Source organism: Aethina tumida, chromosome 1 (genome assembly GCF_024364675.1).
Source record: "Aethina tumida isolate Nest 87 chromosome 1, icAetTumi1.1, whole genome shotgun sequence".
Classification (NCBI taxonomy): domain Eukaryota; kingdom Metazoa; phylum Arthropoda; class Insecta; order Coleoptera; family Nitidulidae; genus Aethina; species Aethina tumida.
Window position 1 is genome coordinate 73,738,860 of NC_065435.1, and position 23,236 is coordinate 73,762,095.

Below are 23,236 nucleotides of genomic sequence, written 5' to 3' on the forward strand. Positions count from 1 at the left end.
AGCTAAAAGCAAATAAATAAAAAATAAAATTAGTCATTTTTTAAAGGTAATTTTTTATTTGTGAGCATATTTTGAATAGTACCCGATTTGAGGTTATACGTCGACGTCCCATTGCTGCATTTCTAGGGTTTTTAATTTAATAAAACAGTTTAAGGTACATAATTAATTTTATTAATTATAATTATCCATCATTAAACACTTAAGATGTTTTACAGTACATTTCACATTAATATATACAAAAATGTTTTATCTTTGGTTTGGAAAATCTTATTTAGATCAAATATATTAATCCAAATAAAATTCTTTAGAATTCGTACCTAACGTTAAAGCAAGTTATTGTCGATCCTACGAGCTTATTAGTATGTTTCCTGTATCAGTAGGTAGGTCTCGTATATAAAAATAATTAAATGAACAGATATTTTGCCACGAAATCACAAAATGTACATAATCTATTGGTCTGCTTCTACTTGGTGAAGTTTACCTAGATTGTGCGATGCAAAATTTTTACAATAAGCCCGTCAATATATAGCATTCGTACATCAAGCACATAAGCAACATCCAGCAGTAACAGTTCTACATCGCACAAACGTTTGGTCTAAAGCTAATAATATAAATAAAATGGTGCAGTTTTTAAGTAAGAAATCTAAAAACTAAAATAATAATATACATATACAAAAATAGTGCTAACAAACTTGAAATTAACAGAACTCGTTAGCACAATTTAATTGAGTTTAGTACCAGTCTGTTTTAAAATTTTAATTACTTACTATTTAACTATTCGATATAACTTTCTCAAACTTGACGGTGTTTTTAAAATGCAACAGAATACTTTAGTATCTGAGATATTTATGGTGGAAGATAAATTAACCGTAAATGTGTGTGGAATTATCGCATTGGCTAACTGAAGACAATTTTAAGAAAGTTATATGTTCTAAATAGTGTTCATCTAGCTCGAAGTGACAATTTTGCTCCCTTATATTACGAATAGACAATAGCATTTAAGGAAGACATTTTTGGCCAATATAGCCTGCGACTGTTTTCTAAAACAGTTTATAAAGCTATTCATCTTAACTTAAACTAATATCTTTATATTACATAAACTATCTTCTTACGTCGGTTCAAATATACAATTTTTTTATATAAAAAATTATACAATCATGTTTGATCCATCACAACAACATATTGTTGTATTATATAAGATATTATAATACATGGGGTAGTTTTGAATTGATGTAACAGATCAAAGTGTATATGAATTTATTTATGTAAATATTTAATTTTATTTTTTCTAGATTCTATGTCATAATTGCTTCTGATTAACTGTACCTACATTATATTAAACATTGACTTTTAATTGATTGACTATAGGGATTATTTAAATGTAACAATATTGCCACAAATGATATGTTTCTGTTTAGTATTGTGTTTTAAACAATATAACAAGTTAACTTTATAAATTTGTACAAATTTGTTGCGAAACATACCTTTAAAAGTTTCAGCAGACGTTAAAGTGAATTTAATTTGCAAACTTTTATAAAATTATTCTAATACTTAACAGAATTTGATATAGTTTATGTTTGTCTAAGGGGTAAGGAAATGTAAACTCGCATGTGTTTAAGAGCATCTTACATTCATATTACTTGAAAGCCACATGCATTTAAAATTCATGCTTATTAGTTGCTCGTTTCCTCTTTCTGCAAATTAAATTTAATTTTTGAGTTCGCCTCCACCGTCTAATTAACAAACTTGAAGAGTCAAGGATTTGTGCGTGTTAGAGGGTTTGAAAAACCGCAGACTTAAGTGTCTTGTGTTGCTACTGGGGAACAAATTTCCCACTACTTAATTTTTTAATTTCTGTCCTGTTTTTAATTGAAATTCGTTTTTCTTCAACCAAAAAACATTGGCTTCGGGAACTACACTATATAAAAATATTAGATATTAAAATTATATAATAAATTTTCTACACTACCAACTACATATATACATAATATTTAATGTTTTAATTACGCTCTTCCATATCACATTCCTTAATTTTAAATCAGAAGTAATTATGACGAATAGGTTGTTTCTGTAAAATGATTGTATATTTGATTGCATTAAATATGCCAGAAAACGGGTTAAAAAAATATTGACTAACGATAGATATATTTTTAAAACACAATTTTTAACTTGTAGCTATTAGTCTTAAAATACATTTAAACAACAAAACATATATTATATGACAGAGAAAACCACAAAGAAAAGCCGTGAAAAGTAAATTTTATCAAAAACAATTTGTCGCAAATATGACGTTTCACGGCATATCTTTATGGTTTTTAACAACAGTAAACAACATCATTGGTTAACACTAGGATAAGAAGTGTGTTTTAGAAATATGAATAAAGTGCGAAAGATTCGTGTAATTAGAAAAAGTTGTTATCAAATTACAAGAATATTCGTTTTTTTTTAAAAGGAAAATATTTATTAGTGAAAATTTATTATTTCTTAATAATTTGATAAAAACTTATCCCTTCAAAAAATTCGATAGACAAATGAAATTTGATTGTATTACATTAATTGACTTAATGCGTCTCATAAGATACTGTTTAAGGATAAAATAAGTTGGTGTATAAGTTTTAGAGATTGTTTTAAGTTTCGTATTTAATTTCAAAATTTCTTATAAAAATTAGGCTTATAAAATTATACGTAAAAAAATTAATTGTAGTAGTGCATCCACCGTACATTATACACATCACACATATTTTTTTTATGTACATCTTCGATTGCATTTTATTCGTAAATTTAAGACCACCAACTGGAACTAATTCGTTGAAAACACGCAATGAAATATTACCGATGCTTAGGTTTTAATTTACGAATAACGTGCATATATAAATAAGTCAAAGTATACAACATGAATAGATTCTTTACATTATCAGATATAGGGGGGAAATTAGTTCAGATATTGTAAACAGTGGCAACAAGCCTACACTTTATCTTATACATTATGTATATTTATATATGGGATTCAGCCGAAATTCTTACTAATTAGTAACAAAAATAGTTCGTACCCTGCTAAAAGCTGTATCGATAGATTTGTCAGCCCTCCTGTGCAAGTTACCAAGAGGCATCTTGAACAGAAGTCGTTAAGTGTCACGAAAGCTAAAAACACAGAGTAAATAGATCTTTATTCTGTGCAAAAAATATATTTAACAATTCTTTAAATCAATTCATTTTCTATACTAGATTTAGCAAAATATGTATTTTAGTTTTTAATATCGATTGAAACAGAATACCTATGAGAATTATTTTATTTTTAATATATTATTTTATAATTTAGAACAATAACACAGTTGTTACAGATTAAGTGATTGAGGTCTAAAAGTTTTTTTTGATATTCTGTGTCAATCGCTCTTTGTATAAAAAGGTTCCTATAAAAGTATTCATCTTTAGAAACGAATATTTTCAGCCAATTCATAGTTTGTGCTTGATAAAAAATACATTGTATCAAACAATATCCAATAACTGATAAGTATATTGAATATTGGTTAAGCGGGTCGAGATTTTGTCGAGTAACGAGTTTTATGCTGTAGAAATTTCCTCAAGTACTGTTCAATTGTACATGGTGGCCAGAAAGAGGAGGAGAACTGGCAAAAAATGTGCCGAGATGTGTCGGCTCGATGAAAAACTGTTATTGTTGTTGTTGGAGATTGCCTCTACGGGACCCTCAGTCATTTCGATTTCGACTGAAAAAATAGTCAATAATAACAAATGAAAACATGCGAAAGTGAAGTTTCATGTAATCACTAGCGTCACATCTTTCTTACTCTTTATGGTTTTCCTTCTGACGTCCGCGTAATTGTCACCGTTGTTTACGTATCCGGGAATCGTGGACATGCAAGTGAGTCGCAGTTCATTGTCTTCGCCAACGTGGAGGTCTGAAACTTCGATGGATAGTTGTTTGATAGAAAACGCTTTTTGTTCGAAGTATCCGTGACCGTGGACAAAACCATTGGAGAAGGACTTTGTTAGTTTATCCATCACCTAAAATAATAGTACAGCAATTTTCGATTAAAAGACACTCTATCTACGTCCAGTTCAAAAGCATTTAAGCCAAAATCAAAATGGGCAAGTTCCGGATTCGCCTCATCCGGATAATCAAATATTCATATTAACGTTAGTTTGCCCATGAAATATTTGTTTTCCAAGCACAAAACTGTCGGCACGGGAATTCCACCGTGATATTGCACGTTCTGCATTCTCTAAATATCCAAAAATATCCTCCAATATCCTTTGCCTAGCCAAGATTTAGGTCAACTTATAAATATTAGAGACCGGATCTCTATTAAAATTGCCGCTTTAGAGCCGTTCAATGCGCCGACTTTGGGCATAAAGTAGACTAAAACACACACCGTATACCATCTTCTGTTGGTTTAAAATTCAAACAAAAACTGCAATCGATACTATAATGTAATTTAATTCGCTTTAAGGGAGGACAGTCACCACTTCAAACTACTCCCCACACGGGTTTTTATTCCTTTATTTCACATCGTGACCGTACTATGTTCTATAAAATGTTTTCTTTTTGGATTCAAAGGAAAATAATTGGCATCGTTTCTCAGAGTGCCCAAATCGACTGCGAGTATTCGCATAATAAATTTCATCCCATTCAGGCTCGAGTGGCTGGAAGATCTTAGTGCGGCGATGAATAATCTGGCAACTTTTAATTATGCAAATTAACACATCTTGAAATGGAGTGGGATAAGGTTTTTACAGCGCCAATATTAAAATAAATGTGAATTATAATATTTCTCAGTGTGATAATGCTAAAAAAGAGAAATTTAATATTGTTAGCATTTTGTAGCCCGATATATATAAAAGAAGTTCGGTACAAATTCGTTAAAAAAGTACGTGTGTATTAAAATGGCTCTGAACAAACATATTTTAGTTTCATCCAAATATGAAGTTAATATGAGAATGAACCGGTAGATTTGAAATGAAATAGATACACTATGAATGAAGAATAATAGAAAAACAATAATCAATATGTTGCTATTAAAGAGATAAAATAAGGTTTAATTTGATAATGGAAATAGGTTAATGTTACAGAAATTGAAATCGATTTTAATTGAATGTGCAGTCGATTCTCCATTAAACGTCGACATCCCGGAAAATATATTATTAAGAGCAGGTTAATTCCTAATTAGGTTTTCTGTTTGTCCCCTTTTGGAAAACTGTTCGATCCCCAGTCGGAGGCAATTAGAGTCGACATCCTATATCGAAGAATGGTCCTATTTATTGGCGTTTTTCACCAATTTGTCAGTGTCCCGTGCAAAAACTGCCAATTCGTCCTGTCCTGCGTTTTCTCGTTGTTCTTATTTAATTGTGTGTTTTCCTCCGCTAACCGTATATTCATGTCAGGCGGATGCGGAAAGCGTTCAACATGTGTCAGCAACCGAACAAATGTCCACACATGTGATGTGTTTCCGATAGTTTTCAATAAGAAACTGTAACTCCTGTGTGTCGATATACACAATGGAACACAATGGACGGCTTAAAAAAACCACGCAGGAAAAATGATAGCAATATTTTAAAAAAAGCACTAGTACTTGGACAAGGATTTAAATGTGCCTTATAACTCATGATAACCTATAAATTTCAAAACCCAATTCAGAGTGTTTCTTTTCATCAAAGATTTTTTTTTTATATAAAAAAGCGAATCTAAAATTACACGTTCGGAACAAAATCAATGACGCTAAAAAAACAATTAATTAATTTATACCTTTTTGTTCAGCCGTACAGAATAATTCGGTTATTAAATTGGCTCGGCTTAATAAAACGGCGAAACATCGCGATTCGCGCACCCCGCAAAATGTTTTCATTATCCACCGGCTTTTGTCCACCGTTCGGAATTTTTTCGAATTGGAATCAGTAACTGAATAATTGCATGTCTAATTGTTTTCGCGGCGAATTGAAACGGGAGCCGCAATTCCGTATTCACGTTGCGCGCCGCTTAATTAAGAAAAAACCCGGACCGAAGGACTTAATGAATTGGAAAATATAACCCCGGTGGAATTCCTAATTCGGGGTAATTTTATTTAACACATTTTTTTCTTTATTTTTGGAGGAAACGCGGAATTTACGGCGTCTTCTTTATGCACATTTATTAATTACGTGGTGCTCGAAAAAATTTAATTATGATAAACAGCCCTCGATTTAATAGTGCGATTTGAATATACATACATCAGCCCCTTAGAATTTCACTCAAATGTTTTATGGTACCTTATTATATACGTCTCTGTGATATTCTTCAATTTTTTTATTAAACTGTTAAAATTAAGAATTTTCCAAAAACATGATGTCATGTTATAACTCTATTAAAAATTAACATTTTTTTTAAAGAAACATACAAAAAAAAATACGAAAAGATGCTCTAATATATTTTCTAGTTTTTAAATAGTAATGATATCATTTAAATTTCACTATTTTTAATTATTACATTTTTTACGTAAGTTTCAATTATCATTTGTTTAAAACGATATGTCTCATCGACTTTTTCTCCTATTTTATTTTTCGTAATTATGTAGTGTTTCATCATTTTTGTTTTGTCTGCACTGATTTACAGTGAAAATATTATACGTGATCCTTTTATTTCACATATTTTAGGGTAATTTGTGCTACTCATATACAAAAAACATACTAATTTTTTTCTCATTTGAGCCGTTTGCCTCGTTAATGTATTTCAATCTTTCAAATTATGATTGTATTTAATCTAGTGTCGTAACTAAGAGAAGTTATATTTTGATAGACGAGATTATATGGCTTAGGTTATACTTGAACCTGGAAGTTGATTTAAACTTGTATCAGATGTATCTCAGTTATTCTGCATTCTATCGCAACGATTTTTACATCGCGTATGCTTAATTGAATTATCTGATCTCGACCTGGATTGCCTTTTACTCTGACCGATAATTTGAGGACAATTATAATATGAAAGAGAAGCATGCCGTTAACTAGGCAAAAGGCCAAAAATGACAAAAAATGGTATATTCTTACTTAGTTCACCCAAATTATCCTAAATATCTATAAAAGTATAAACTAAACTGCCGGCAAAAAATAGGGGATATTGCAAATTCAGTTAATAGAAGGATAATTTAAAAATTGTTAAATGTGTATTCTCAAAGTCCATTGATTTTCACACAAATTAAATAAGATTCAGCAATACAGCGCCTTTTAAAAGTGTAACAAAAAATTAAAGTAAATTTAATTGCAAAATGAAAGATTTTGAAAATCTTGTAAGGCCACTTCTAGCTTCCACAACAACTTGAATATGATGAGGCATGCTTCGTAATAAGTTGTCAATAGTAACTTGAGAAATGTTGTCACATATTTGAAGTAAGACATCCGGTAACTGCAGAAGTGTGGTAGGAGCCAGATACCGTGAGTATCTAACGCCATTTGAGCAACATTCCACATGTGTTCAATGAGTTTCGGGTGACATCGATGGCAACGAAACGAAATTTCCCTTATCATTTTAAGAACAATTTGTCCCCTATAAGGGCGAACGTTGTCGTCTAAAAATTGGAATTCCACTCGTACTTTCTCAGATATGGGGTTGACAATGTTTGTGATGATGTCTCTTCTCTATATTTCACTGTTCATGTTGCCGTCACAAATGTACAATGGCGTCCGGCGACGTAGAGCGATAGAGCGTAGAGCTCAAACCATGATCGAGCCTCTTCTAAAAGAGTGAACTTCTTGGACAAATCCGCGATGCATTGAAAAATTTCTTGGCCTCCACGTTCTAACTTATCTCGAATCACTATGTATCATAACCATATCTGGACTCATTAGAATATAGCACGGCGTTCAATTCAACCACCCAATGTTGCCTCTCGTGCCCACCGCACCCTGTCTTGTCAATAGCGATCAGTGAGGGGTACTCTTCTAAGCGGCCTACTAAACACTATAACGACTTCGTCAAATTAATTTTGAATTGTTTCAATAGATATTCTTCTACCAGTGGTGATGTAGAATCGGCGAAGTATCAAGATGACCCATATTGTGGTCTTCCTTCTTGCATGTTGGGTCTTGTCTGACGGTTGTGCACCTTGGCCTACCCTGTCCAGCAGTACACTATGCGTTTCTCTTTGTCTACTTACAAGTCTGCTTATGACACTTTGTGATGTTCCCATCGCTACAACAACATCGATTTGGTGCATACCACCCTGAGTCATACCAAGTGCCCTATTGGTTTCAATTTCGCTTAAATAATGTAAATGCATAATCTTGAACCGGACGACTCGAGAAAATAATAACAACTAAAATATTTAAATCATTTACCAGTAATAAGGAATTGTTTTGAATTTTTTTATTGTGCAAATACACAGCATTTATTTAAAAAAATAATAGTCTTGAAACGATCGCCAAATAAATACGAACGTCAAAAGTATTCGATTAAGGTAGCGAAAATTCAATATACCCTATTTTTTTTTGCCGACAGTTTATTTGTATAAAAATAGAAATTCAATAGAACTCAATTTTTATATAAATTGATTAAATTTATTTAGTATTGGGTACTTTCATCATTATTTTAAACTGCAGCCTTACACCTATATCAAAATCAGTGTTCGAATATAATCCAGATTATCTCAAACTTCGACAAGAAGATGCTCCACTTCCTCCAAATTCTTGGGGCGGTATTGATGGTTCCGATTATCTTTCAAGCATTTCCCAGTTATGTTCGATAGTGCGGACTAACCAGGTCTTAGTACCATTCCAATATAATTTTGGATCACATGAGCAGTATGTGGTGGAGCATTATCCCGCATTAGTAAAAAAATGAAGCAATATAAGAAGCATATGGCACAAGATATTATTACAGAATGTCCAGAAACTAACGCTCAGAATTAAGGTTATCATTAATTAACAAAACTAAGTAGGTATATGCTATTCATATGTATATACTTGATACGATTTTTTATTTTAAAAATAATGGGTGATCCGTTTTTGGATCAGTATATTTTTGCTGTAAACTGGTGTTCAAAAACAAAATTAAATTAAAAAAACTGAATGAAACACTTGCTAATTACGAAAAATAAAAGAAAAGTAAAAGTTTCATCTGTAAAAAAATCAAAACTTGAAAACAAGTTATCATTTCGTTTATTTTTATTATTTGAAAAAGAAATAACGTGTTTCTGGAAAATAAAAAAAATGAAAAAAAAAAGAATAGAAACGTATGTATTTAGTAAAATACTATATCACAATTTCAAAGTTTTCGAATAGTACTACTAATGTATTACCCCATACGTAATATTTTTGGTGATTGCATTAATTTGACCACAAGCGAATAATATTATAATAATATGCAGTTAAAATGTTAATATATGCATGTAATTAATTTGAAGTAGTGAGACTCCATTTTACGAGAGTTGGCGGTGTTAATAAAAGTGGTCATTTAAAACCTTGAACCGTTTTCAAATTAAAATAGCAAAGGTGTTACTTACTTTTTGGTCGTTTATGAGCCATGTGATGTGGGGTGGTGGTTTGGCCGGCGCGGTTGTGCAGTTCGCCTCTAAAACTTCGCCAATTTCATAGGTGTCTTTGTTGAATGTTATTTTAGGATCGTCGTTCTGCGGTTCTGCAACGAAAACAAAAAGGTCGAATGGAGCCATTGTCAATTTCGCAATAGAACGGGTTGAATAGATCCTGTTTGGACAGCTGGGAATCTTTTACGTGTGTCGCCGCTATCCGCACTCGTGGGGAAGTTCACGCAATTAGAGATGAAACGGGAATTACCTACACTCTCTGGTTTGTGGATTTTCAATTACTCGAAGGTGAGTTATGTGTTCGTTTTGATATTTGTAATTCCGTTACAGTGGCATTTATATTACAATTCCATATTTTAGTGTTTATTAAATTGTAAACCTTGTTTACATTTATGCTGAAGTAAAATACAATAATTTGAAAATTTGCTGCTTATTTCGTATATAATTGATGATATATACATAGCTAGAATTTATAGGTAAAACAGGTCATGCTCATTTAATATTTAAATGGATGATTTATCGATTGTTTTCAGAATAAATAGTATGTGATTATTTTTCAATATTGGATTTTATTAGCATAAAAATATATAAAAATAGAAAACTGTTGTTTTACTTTTAGTTTAAATTTCTCTAAAATATAATTAATTTACACACGTTAATCATGAAAAATAAATTCTGCATAAAAACTATCAAAAGTTGCCCACTGTATCTTTGACAAACAGTTTCCTAATCTTTTTATTCTTCATCTTCTGGTTTTCACTTCGTACCTTCTTTATTACTCAAGGTGATCATGAGACAAAAACTAATTTAAAGAATAATTAAACTTTCCTAATTTAACTTTTACTTAAGAAAATTGAGATTCCAATAACGGGGAATATTGATATTCCCCAATTTCCATTCATTACTTTTGAGCTGACTGCTATTCGACTGTTTGAAATTTAATCACATTGAAATCATTTCTCTTTTGTCTAATTCGTCGATTTTTTCGTATTTACCTTTAAATCGATGCCAGTATTTCTTTTATCATTATGACACATGAAGAGAATATAAACCTTGACAAGACCGGTTTTATATAGTGGAAACAAAAACAAGCTAAGCCAGTGTAATCAGTGGAACTTCTCGGTTGGAAGTTTCGGATAGATAAAAACGTCCTAGCTGCATAAAACCAGAAACGTTGTTTCAGGAAATGACCATTCCAGCGCCTCATAAAGAATTTCACCGTCGACCGGTTCCATTGTAGGACGGAGGACACTGGATGATTGCATTACTTACCTATGATTGTAAGATCCTTGCTCTCAGAATCCCTCGTGAATATCGGCGTCTCCATGGAAACCACACAGGAGTACGAGCCCGACGCGGCGAAATCTAATTTCGACAGTAGGATTTGTTTCTCGCTGCTATGGGTGTTCTGCAACAACACGCAACAAAAAATTAACGACAAGGAAACGAACCGAAAAATTTAATATGTCTGGGCCGCGTCTGGAGTGCCATTGACGCGGAATTGGTCATATTATCTGGAGCGTTTGCAAAATAAAACTTCTTCCGATTCGAAAGTGCCATTCATGGTCGAAAGGATTTCATTTGATTCTGTTGCTGTTTATTTTCATTGCCGTCGAAAAGTCGACCAACATGAAAATAAAGCGCACTGCCACGTCGCAGACAGTTTTCTCTTTGGAAAATTATTTGAAGTGACAGTCGTAAACTTAAAACCATCGATGTCGAGTTAGAACTTCTATGGATGCGAATGAGTTATCTTAATAATTTAGATGTTCTTAAAATACAAAGGAGATTTTTATGTTCACTCTTTTGTAAATCAATTGTAACTAAGAAATTGAAAATATAGTCGTAATTAATAGTTACACTCATTTATAAATTTCAAATAAAAGTGATAATAATAACTACTTAAAACATACCATCCCTTATATGTAAAGCAACAAGCAACAAAGACATAATAATTTTATTAAAAGTACGATTCTTTTTAATTTAAATTAATTTTATAATTTGTATGTCTAAACATTTTGTACCTCCCTTTATATAGGGATATCTTTGTTTATATAATTTTTTATTTCGAGTGGGGTTCAAGTAAAGCAACCAAACCGTATATTCCGTGTCCTAGATAGCTAAAGTTAAAAATGCCTAGAGGTGTCTATTTATCGATACAAATTAAACAAGAAATTGTACAAAAGTTCCGGAAAGGTGCTAAGCAGAGTAAAATTGCAGTCGATTTAAATTTAAACAAATCGATCATTTTAAGGACGATTTCCAATATTAACTGAAGGAATATACTAGAAGGAGTTTCCAAAAGTGGTAGTAAATGCAAGACTAACAGAACTATGAACAGGAAAATAAAAATTCTTGCTATTCGCGATCCTTTTATCAGCGTATCCCGCATCAAGAAATAGAGTCAGTGTGTCGTTGAGTACCGTAAAACGAAGACTAAAGGAAGCTGGTCTCTATGGTAGGGAATTAGCCAAGAAACTCTTCATTTCTGTAAAAAATAGAAAATTCTACATTTTGCAAGAGAATATGAGTTGGACAGGTGGTCAATGGAAAACAATTTTGTTTTTCGATGAAAGTCGGTTCCAATTATTCAAATCTGACAGTATTTCGTGAGTGAGATCCGAAACATAGTTATTTAAAGAATGGTTCGCTTCTTAAGGAGTACGTGTAATGTCTTGGCCAGCACAAAGCCCAGACCTCAATCCAATTGAGGATGAAATTGTTTGCAAATTCTATGCAAAAGAGTGTCAAATTTGAATAAACTCTACGAAGAAGTTCAAAATCAGTGGAAAGATGCTAAATAAAGGAAGGCTAAATGTACGTTGTTTTGTTTTAAAATTTCTATACTTTTGACCCCTTAATTTTTTTCAAATATTAATAAATACGTAACTAAACCTACTAATAAACATAAACAATTATATTGTCGTATTGCTGTTATAAAACATACTACACAACTGACAATAATATAGATATTTAAATCTACATTTTTATCAAGACAAATGAAAATTTCTTAGTTGCTCTACATATGAGTGATAGTGTAGGTACATTTTTTTTTTGTTTTATTTATTTTACATAAATTACATAATATAAAGAATAAATATAAAATTATTAAATGAATTTCCATAATTATATACTTCATTAAAATCAATAACTAATAATGTAATAAATTATTTATCCCATTAATATTAGTTATATTCTCAACATAAAGTCAATACCCCTATTTTATTCTTGAACATACAGCCGCTGGATATAATCATAATTCATCTAAATCTGTAATTATTCAGAAGTCACTTTCAAGAACGTTACATTTATACATTGTGAGCTATAATTCCTAGCTTAACATAAATCTAGCATAATTCTATATCAAAATAATTTCAATTTGCTTTAATTAAATAGGAATACAAGAATGTTGATATAGCTTTAGAACCCGAACTTTCCAAATAAAAGACGGTTGCTCGCAATATCGTTGTTTAATTCAAAAAGTTCACGTAGTGTGTAATTAATTAATTAAGCCTCAGATTCTGCCACAGTTGCACTAATCCGGGTTGGTAATTAATCTGGAAACAATATCTGCAAAAGCGCACTGCTACAGATTGTTCCGTGGCTGTTTTATATGACAGGAACAACGTAAAAATTTATATTTTTAATTTTAAAAATCACGCTTGCACACAAGTCATTATTAAGTTGAACAAACTCATGAATTACTTACTTTGACGATGTAAACGACAATTACAAAGTGGAACAGCTATTGGTATAGTTTAATTACTGTTCCTTTGACGATCCATCCCCATCTTTATTACAAACGAGTTTGTGTGAAGTTAAATAATAATGTTGAATCCCAACTAATTTGGAAATATTCATTAAAATAATTAATTTTCATTTAATTTCTCCCGTAACGCACTTCCCTCATTTGTTTTAATTTAATGCCGGTGTTTTAATCAGGCAGAACTGCTCACGAATTAAGCATTTAGGGGATGGAGGTGGATACGCCGGGAACACGACATATGTTTTGTGATGGCACTTGTATGGGTACAACTTTTGCCGTCCGACTGTTTTTTTATTTTCTTTTTATTGTGTCTTTTTATGGCCGAGTTAAAAGGATGCTTGCAACAAAAATCCTATGAAATATTATGAATACTCACTTTTGTAGTTGTACTGAAAAATACTTAGATCCATTTGCTGGTAAACTTGTGCGTTTAATAACCTTGAGATGGATGCATAAAAATTTTACTCTAAATTATTTTTACATATTCAACATAAACATTTTTATTCGGTTGTCAACTAAATATTATTTTGAAGTATAAACATAATTTATTTTAAAAATCAACCATCATGTATTTTTTTAAATTTATGAAATAATAAGTAAACAATCTACCTTAAAAGAAAAGTATCGGTTTCCTAAAAATATCTTATTTCATTAAATAGAAAGGCAAATATATTATTATATGTTTTCTTTGAGTGAGTTTTTGTTTCGTTAAGAAAAAAAGTACAAACAATTTTATGAAAGCTAAACCACTTAATGTAATTTTTTACACTCTTTCTTTAGTTCTAGGATGAAGGATGAAGTATTAAGTTACAACTTCTGTCTCTATTCTGTTTATTTTAAGTTGTTTTATCGTTAATGAAAGAAATTGTAACATGTAATCTAATTCAATTTTCAAACTGTATTTGCCCACAAAATTAATTAATTTGATTGATTTGAAGTTATCAAAAAATAAAAATAACAAAAAATAATAAATTATATGGCTATAGTATTATAAAACTATAGATGTTTTGTTTATAATTTATTTTTAAAACTGTTTCTCTTTGAAATTAAATTTATCCATCAAACCTACGCTTCAACGAGGTAAAAAAACTTCGTTATTAATTAAAAACGTGACCGTTTTTTCATGAAAATTCAGCATGACACCCACGCGATATATTATTTTACAGTATTTACATTTTTTAATCCGATTTAAACAACCAATAATCATCATTCTCAATTTGCAATTGTAACAGCATTAATTTTTTCTATTCATTTCAATTCAATGTTACTTTTATAAAATTATGTGTTACTCTTAATTATTTTCATTGACGTGAAAATAATACGTTAACATTACATAATATTAAAATAAAAATGCGTGCAAGTTTTTATATACAGAAAATTAAAATTAAACATGTTAGTTCATTTATAATGGGAACATGTTATAACAAAATTAAATAGTGCAGGTGTAAAATACAAATGCGTGCATTAAGTATTTACATTCAGGAAATTTAAATTGGATGAGTTAATTCATAGTTGGGGGCTAACGACACCGTGGCCCACCCATACTTGAGTAGTCAAAGCAGAGTCTGGAAGTCGGTATATATTCAAGAGTAAGTTTTGGCTCCCTCGGCTCTTATTTCACCGGTCTGTCGCCTTTCCCCTTCAAGAAGATTGTACGTGTTGCCTGTTTAATTTCTCATTTAATATGTATGTAATAGCTTTACAAGACTTTAATGCATCTACGTGCAGAATTACTTCGCGCCTACTACTAATTTCATCCGACTCTCACTTTCGTCCCTGTCTATTTTCCGGCCCTTAATTTTTCGCGGTCGTTTACATGGTAAATGAGATAATTAAATCTTTCCATGGGGCAAAAATGCTGCGTACTTTATATAAATGCCTGCCGCCGCGATGGCCTGAAAGTTTCACGAACGGAAATTAACAAGAGGCTTCCGAAAAGAGTTAAGAAGGGGGCAATGTATAATTCAAATGAAATAAATGGCTTATTGCAAATGTTAATGATATGATACCGTTACCCTGTTTTAGAAGCGTTCTTGCGGAGACTCAATACCTTATTGCGTGATCGTAAGTCAATTCATTACGATTAACTTTTTTCCGTGATGTACATCGCGGATAATCTTTGATCTTCTAACATCTAGCAGAAAACCTATTTTCTACATCGTAAAGTCGGTGTTCCGCGTATTCCTGACGGTTATCGTCTGCATGCTGTTAGAGTAAATGTTCTGGATCGTACCAGGCCCAGTGACCCGGTATATCTTTTTGGTCCGCTGCACGATTTCGGACCGGAGCTGGGTCCGGCCATTCCCCCGGGAACGTCGAGCTTTCGCCAAAGAGAAAACTGGCTAATGCAACACTAGGACGAGAGCTCTGATCTGCCTGCTGATTCGAACTAAAGTGCTTTACTGGCCGGCATAAGTTCTTGCATTTCACTTCGATATTGCGTTTGTACCGAAACAAGTTCTCCCAAATGGGGGGTAATACCTTAAATTGGTTACAGCAAATGTACCGAGTTTTATAAATCAACTTTTAATAGAAATACACTCGCTTCAAAAACACTCACATAAAAGGGATAATAACACTCTCTATGCAAATTTGTAATGTGTGCTTTTATTTCACCCACATTAGTTTATTTTTCATTTACTCACTGCAAATATGCTAATAAGACATAAATTTAAAAGCAATTTATTCTATCTACATTCCAACATAGTAGACTGATTTAAATGAGAAAAACGTTGTCTGGAAATTTCACGTCTTAACTAATGTTCTTTGTCAAGAAGTTTTTCAATTAAAAATGTTCTCCGTGCCCTCCATTAAGGCCGTCCACTGCATTAAGAAGGCCAACTAACGATATTTATCAGTTGGGATGTTGTTTTGATGTTAATGCGATAAATCTTTAAGACAAGACAAAAAGGGTAGAACACTATATCCAACTTAAATTAAATAAAAGTCACTGTGGAAAAAATCCTAAAACCTACTGACCCCATGCGGGGATGGACAGTATTCTATGTAATAAAACACTGAAACAATGATACATATTAAATACAGTATTTTTCACATTTATTATTTATAAGTTTTCAAATTATTAATTATAATAATTTTATTATTTGTAATTTTTCAAATATATAAATTGATTTTTGTATTTATAAATAGGTTATACAATACAAAGGAAATCAATTCATTAATGAATTCTGCAAAAATGTATTTTAGTAAAAGAAACATCGTTGTACAAATTTATCGGGTTTTCCTTTGGGCTCAATTATTAACAGTACAATAATGAATCCACTATTCAAATATTTATTCTAATTAACATACAAATGTTTTGAAACTAGATTATCCAATTTTAAAGTACTAATATATCTAATAAATTGCATTTAAAATTAATTTAAATCTACATGGGATTAGCTTTATAATTATTTTGCGTATTTGACACAGGGAAATCGATTGTTGCTGCATTACAATTACGTATAATTTTATAACCATAATAGTATACATGGTGTCACTCCTGTACATTTAATTTTCTGACTAAAAAATATTGTATGTTTAAATCAAATGACGACTGATCTGATGACTAAATATATTTGATTAAAACGTGAAAATTACCTGAGAATAAGAATATCATCAAATTACTTAACGTATTTTCAGTTCAATGATTGCTAAAATATATTTAAGTGTGTATAACACACTGCTCTCATAAATGAACATGATACAGCAGACAAAATTGATCTTGGTACTTTTTGTTAGCCCTAGGAATTAAACTAATGGTGAGAACTATTGCAGGAAGTAACTTGTTCATATTTTAGGAAATTGTGACATGCTAACTTAATCAAAAGGAAGAAATGAATTGAATTATATGATTTTTAATTCTGCCACAGAGGTTAATTATAAATAAATATTAGTTACAATTCAATAAAAATGTTCCCTTTTGTTGATAATAAATAATAATAGAAATTTATTTTTTTTTTTTTGTGATATTATTGTTAGGTACGAAACAAAACCTATAGAAATTTCATTTCGCAAACAATGTAAATTCATTTTGAAGCATCAGCATCAGCATCAAATATTGAACCGATCAGACAAACAATATTGAAAATTTACTGCATTGTAATTAAAAGTATGTTTATGCTCTTTAACTATCTCCGTTGTTTGACTATTAATATGAAAAGTGCATTGTTGGTCCACTATTTGGGCCTCAAATATTGAAGAGCTTTTGTGTAAAATATCAAATGCAACTACAAACCCAAAGTAATTAAAATTGTTGTACGCGTTGTTCTATTCGAAATTCAATTTGAAATTTATGCAAATGTATGCTAAAGGTTTTAGATTAAAGACGTGTATGATACTTCTGCAAAATCCATCAAATAAATTGAACTCTTCACAGTTTCAATGCTGTTGAAGTATCGATTATGGGCAAAACCTTTTAACAGAACAAACAGTGTTTGATAAATCTTTTTTTAGCTAAACAAGCATTGACATGGCGCCTTTCATGCACCAAATGTCACCGATGCATGCATCAAAGACAATGGGCGAAATGACATGTCAGCGATCAATTAGTTCGTCCGGGATGGGGTATTGTGCGAAGCAAAGCCATGGAAAATTATCAGAAGCGACAGGAATCGCTGTGCCGAGCTTGATAGAATTATTATAACCGCCGAACAATGTTTGTTTAAGAGCGTAAACATGTATTCCAATCAGGGAGAATGTTAGAACGATAATCTCAGTTTGTACTCAGAAAAACATTTTTATTTCGCGAGTTGATAATCACCGTGCGACACCCTGTAATTAACTTAGTGTAACTGGATATGTTTAAATCCACGCGGTAAACCGTTCTGGCGATTCGTTGAAATTAGCCGCATTTTCAATGAACTAATTTTATTGCACGCTTCATCATGCGGAATTGACTATTGTTTGTAATTTCGACACGAATCCGACCGGCTGGTTTATCTAAATGGAAATCGTACACCGGCTGATTAAAAACGGTTCCTCTGTGAGTTCTGTGCAACGTTCTCCATTGTTCGGTACTACGTTCGGTTGAATTGAAAGGTGCATAAAGCGAATTTGTACGGTTGCTTAACATATCATTTCTACACTTTATGATTTGTTTAATGTGTTCATTAACAGCAATGAATTACGGCTTACTTCTACTATACTTTCTAACATAGTGCCGTCAAAAATAATAATAGTTGGTTGATTGTTTTAGAACAAACAAAAAAAATAATAAAATCAGTGTCGCCTTCAAGTCACCTCTAATGACCGTGTTCATCATTCTTTAAGGTTTATGTAATTCATTTTTATAATTCTGTAGCTGAACATATTTATTTGTTATTGTCTCGTGGTTTTAGATGTTATGGAATCTTAGTATTCATTTGATAATAATTTTATCCCTGCCTTGAATGCCGTTGTATTCGTAGTCTAGTTTCTCCCAATATTCATAATTTTGTTCAGGTATTTTGGCACTAAATAATTTAGAACATACATGTACATGTCATCTGAAGTGAATAATTTTTAATATTTGCAGCTCCAGACGTTTCAATATTTTAAATTTCTTGTAATTTTTTTTTTTTCCAAAACACGCATTCTGTGGATTTATTCTTAATTTACCTGTTGTTTAACACTGTAAAATGCCTCAATGAAAACTTTGCTATTATAATTACAATTCTGGAACATGGGAATTTGAATCTACAATACGTAGTCCAAGAAGACAAGACAGTTTTTCCGATTATTTCTACTACACGAAATCGCACACTTTCTACGTCAGGCCTAGTTTATGTGATTTTGTTAAATGCAGTCGATTTCTTAAAAAATTCTAACAAAAGTCCAGCAGATAACTAGATAAAAAATGTTAAAGTTTGTAACAAACCTTACTTTTGTACTTTTTTATGCAGTGTTCTTAATATTTTCAGTTATTGTAACCCAAACAATTTTTATCTGATTTTTTGTTACTTCAACCGAAGTATACTGTGCGGAAGTACAAAATATCGGTGAATTGCGTGCGCCTATAATCTGAGTCTCCAGGAACAGCAGCAAGGAGCAACGTGGGAACTAGTGCGACGAAATTGGATAAGACGGGCCCAAGTTTGTTTGCAGATCAATGGAGAAAATTGTGAACAGCCTTAGTTAGTAAGATTTGTTACAAACTTTAACATTTTTTATCTCGTTTTCTGTTGGACTTTTATTAGATTTTTTTTAAGAAATCGACTCATTATTTAGAAGTGCATATCTGGTTAAAAAAATTCGGATTTTATGAAACACCCTGTATAATTCAAATTAGGATAAATAACAATGGAGGAAGGAGATTTTAACTACTTACTAATTGTAAGTGGCAAAATAAACTCAAAATGTGTGTTTAAAATAATTTTGACTAGTAACTTTCATTTGAAGTTTATTTTTCTCGAAAATTTCTCGATATTTATAACAGGGTATTAAATTTTATTTTATCGATAATTTAAAGTTGTAAACTGTATATACAGTACCAGTCAAAAGAAACAACAAACATATTTTTAATAACAACATATGCAAAAAAAATGTAACAAGGGACCATATTTTTGTCAGATAGTGTACCTTATAACTTGATTGATATCACACTCAATTGCACGGGAGCACTTAAACCGGTATGAAAGAAAAATAGAAAACCGTATTGTTTTCTGATGACAGTAAATTTGATTTATTTTCTCAGATGGAATTCGATGGAATGGGACTGTTAATAAAAATAAATAAAATAATGGACAGGTTTCAATATTTACAAATGTTTACCAATTTATTGCCGTAAGCTGAGGAAAATATGCATTTTTCGTGGATTTTTCAGGACGATAATGATCCGAAACATACAGCAAATGTTGTAAAAGACTTTTTTGCTTCCAATAATGTAAATCTTATGAAGTGGCCAGCCCAAAGTCCCAATTTAAACCTCATAGAAAAGCTGTGGGATATGATAAATGTTAAAATCAGGCAAATTTCAAAACTCAGATGAATTCTTTGAAGCTGTTAATATTATTTGGAATTCTGTTTATAACTAAGAGATCGACAACCTTGTTTCTTCCATGAAAAGAAGATATCAGGAGGTAATAAAAAATAATGGATATGCTACCAATAAAAAATATTAGGTATTTATTTTGTTGCTTTAATTTTGACACCTTGTTCTATTTTATAATAACATAGTTCTTATCCTTTTTATTTTAAATAAATTATATACAGGTGATAGAAGGTAAGTATAAATATTGTTTTTAATTTCATGTATTAATTTAAATATACAATGGTTTTTAGCATTTTTTTTCTTAAAAATAAATTTGTTGCTTTACAATTGCTTTGCAAATACTTGAAAGAAAGCGCTGCTCATCTATAAATTAATCAATAGATACGAATCGATAACAGTATGACGAAACAAGATTGCAGTTAGTTGTACAGGTCATCGGCTCGAGGTTGAATGTGCCAGAAATCGGAACAATTAAGGGGTAGGAAGTGCTTAATTAATTCATATACATAGTGGACTAATGGGCTTGACCACCAACAATAGAACATAATTGATTGTAAAATTACCGAGCCGGTTCCTGGACGCGGATGCAGCAGTTACGTAAATGATACGGAATAATATCGCAATTAGAAGATATCGGCAGCATTAAAATTCATACGGAAAGATCCGTTTAATAGTGGGACACGATAACGGCCGAGGTGGAAAATCATTCCGTTCGTCGGTGCAATAATTGAAGTGTCCCATTTGGTTTAAGGTTTTATTTAAATTTTTCCTCGGAGTTTTGATGATAATTCCATTTTTCATTTAATCTTAACTAGTGTGTTGCAGAATGTATAATACCAGTAATATTTTTTTGGTATTTAAAATGTAATTTACAAAATATAACGGAGTAACGATTAAATATTGATTTTTGTCCATTGTAAAAAAGTAACACCAAAAGCATAAATTACAGGTTTCCTTGCACCGCAACAAAAGACTTTAGTGTCCATAAAACTGTTCAACTCCACTGTAAACATTTTAAAGATTTTGTTTTCTGTTACATTATCGACAACGAAAACAATTACCGTTAGTTTTTTTCTTTTAAAACTAAGCGTGAAAAGACAATAGACAATTGTTTGACGAGCACTTTGTTTTAGAGAATCTAATTAAATAAATGTCTCGATGAATACTTTAGCAGTTTAATTATGGGAACAAAGCAGTCCTCGGATTTCTGTGCAAGGAACTGTGTTTGTTTTACGAACGCTCAGTTTGTTTTTTCTGCTGTGTCATGATTTAACGTGAAGATGAAAACAAACATACCGTGAAACATTGCTGTAAATACTGAGTTAATTTGTTGTATTTTGCGGAATAATAATAAAATTTTATATTTGACATACCGAAAAAGTACAGTTCCGGAATTGCTGTTCAAATAACAAATATTTTGTTGTCAGTTGAGTTCACCCCTTTTGATGTTTCACCAAGAAAACAAGTCATGAATATTAAAAAGCACCGTCTGAGAATTAATAAAACGAAAGTCCCGACGATTTAAAAACGCCACGATCTCGGCATATTAATGAATTTACTTTGGACGGGAAACAACGATTCATCTTATTTGTTTTAATTGCGCAGAAATTGGGAGACTGACAAATTCAACGGAAGTTAATTTATAAAGATCAGTGACGTGAAGTCGATGAGAAATTTGCCACTGTGGGTTATTGCCACAGTTAGCTGAATGACCTTCGCCGTTTATTTGATTCACTTCGCCAATAAATCAACGATATTAATTATCATTAATCGCATAGTTTATTTTAATAATTTAAAGTATTTTTAAGTGTGACAAAGCACCGTAATTTGTTTCATTAAAATAATTTCAGAGAAATGGCGGAAAGCTGGAGATAATTTCGTACGGAAAAGAGTATATTTCAACGTCATCGAGATATAATTTTAAATTATTGTTTTAATAAGTTCTTCCAGCGAGGCAAACGCTTGAAAGGCAACATTGTTCATCACATTGGCCTCATTGTGCGTCTTATAAAAGTTTTTCAGCGACGACAAAATGTTTGAACATGACGTCAATAGCAGGAATAATCCGCTCCTGCTACATTAACATTTAAAGGCTTTTAACGGGCATTTGTGTCTCAAATGTTTGAAATTAAATTAAATTTTTGCAATATTATTTTAGATTTACTTTGATAATGGTTTATCCATGTTGGAAAATTAAGAGAACCGGGAAAAAATTATAATCATAAGTCACCTGAACTGAAGTTTAATTAAATATAAAAGTATAGTAGTATAAACAATAATCATCTCTCAGATTTAAAGAACATAATGTATACAAAATAAACATGAAATGAAGATAATTGGTCAATTTAAATGTGTTTGTGAAAATTAATTATAAATTCTAATTTTTAATCATAAAAATCTTTCCAAAAATATGGATAATAAATAACTTTGTAGAGTAACAAAACATTTCAAAATCATTTTCTCTATAAATTCGCTATTTATTATATTTATGTGAATTTTATAAATACAGTCCCAATAACTAATTTTATCATTTGGAATAATAAACAAAAATTATTACTTATTTATGCTATTTTAATTTTATATTACAATTTTCATTGCCACACTTATAAATTGATATAAGTTAATTAATTATATTAGCTACATTATTATCATTAATTATTGACAAAATATTGTAATATGAATAACTTGTTTACATGTATACATATCATTTTATATTATTTATATAAACGCTATTTAGAATTCATCGAAATTTTGTTAAAATAACTTTTAAATTCAGAATTTATGACTGAAAATTCTAGTAGAATTAAGTTACGGGTTAAGAGTGCTCTTAACTAGCATCTATAAGGTTTATCAGTTTCAACTTATTTTATTATTTTATACGAGATCCATTTGTTCAACTTTTCTAACTTCCTAATGGCTGATTTATCGTGGACCTATTTCCAAACATATTTCACGAGAATTTTCTATAGTTTA

At 31.1% G+C, this 23,236-nt stretch overlaps 1 protein-coding gene across 1 annotated transcript in view; it reads right to left on the reverse strand.

Moving 5' to 3' along the window:
* Nucleotides 1-156: 156 nt before the first annotated feature.
* LOC126266528 (uncharacterized) overlaps nucleotides 157-23,236 on the reverse strand; it is a 149,036-nt gene continuing 125,956 nt past the window's right edge. Inside the window, exons 4-7 of the mRNA XM_049970688.1 lie at nucleotides 10,800-10,935; nucleotides 9,486-9,619; nucleotides 3,807-4,023; nucleotides 157-3,725 (exon numbers count right to left, since the gene is read on the reverse strand). Coding sequence (XP_049826645.1) covers nucleotides 3,592-3,725; nucleotides 3,807-4,023; nucleotides 9,486-9,619; nucleotides 10,800-10,935 — 621 coding nt within the window. The 3' untranslated portion in view covers nucleotides 157-3,591. The remainder of the gene's footprint in view (nucleotides 3,726-3,806; nucleotides 4,024-9,485; nucleotides 9,620-10,799; nucleotides 10,936-23,236) is intronic.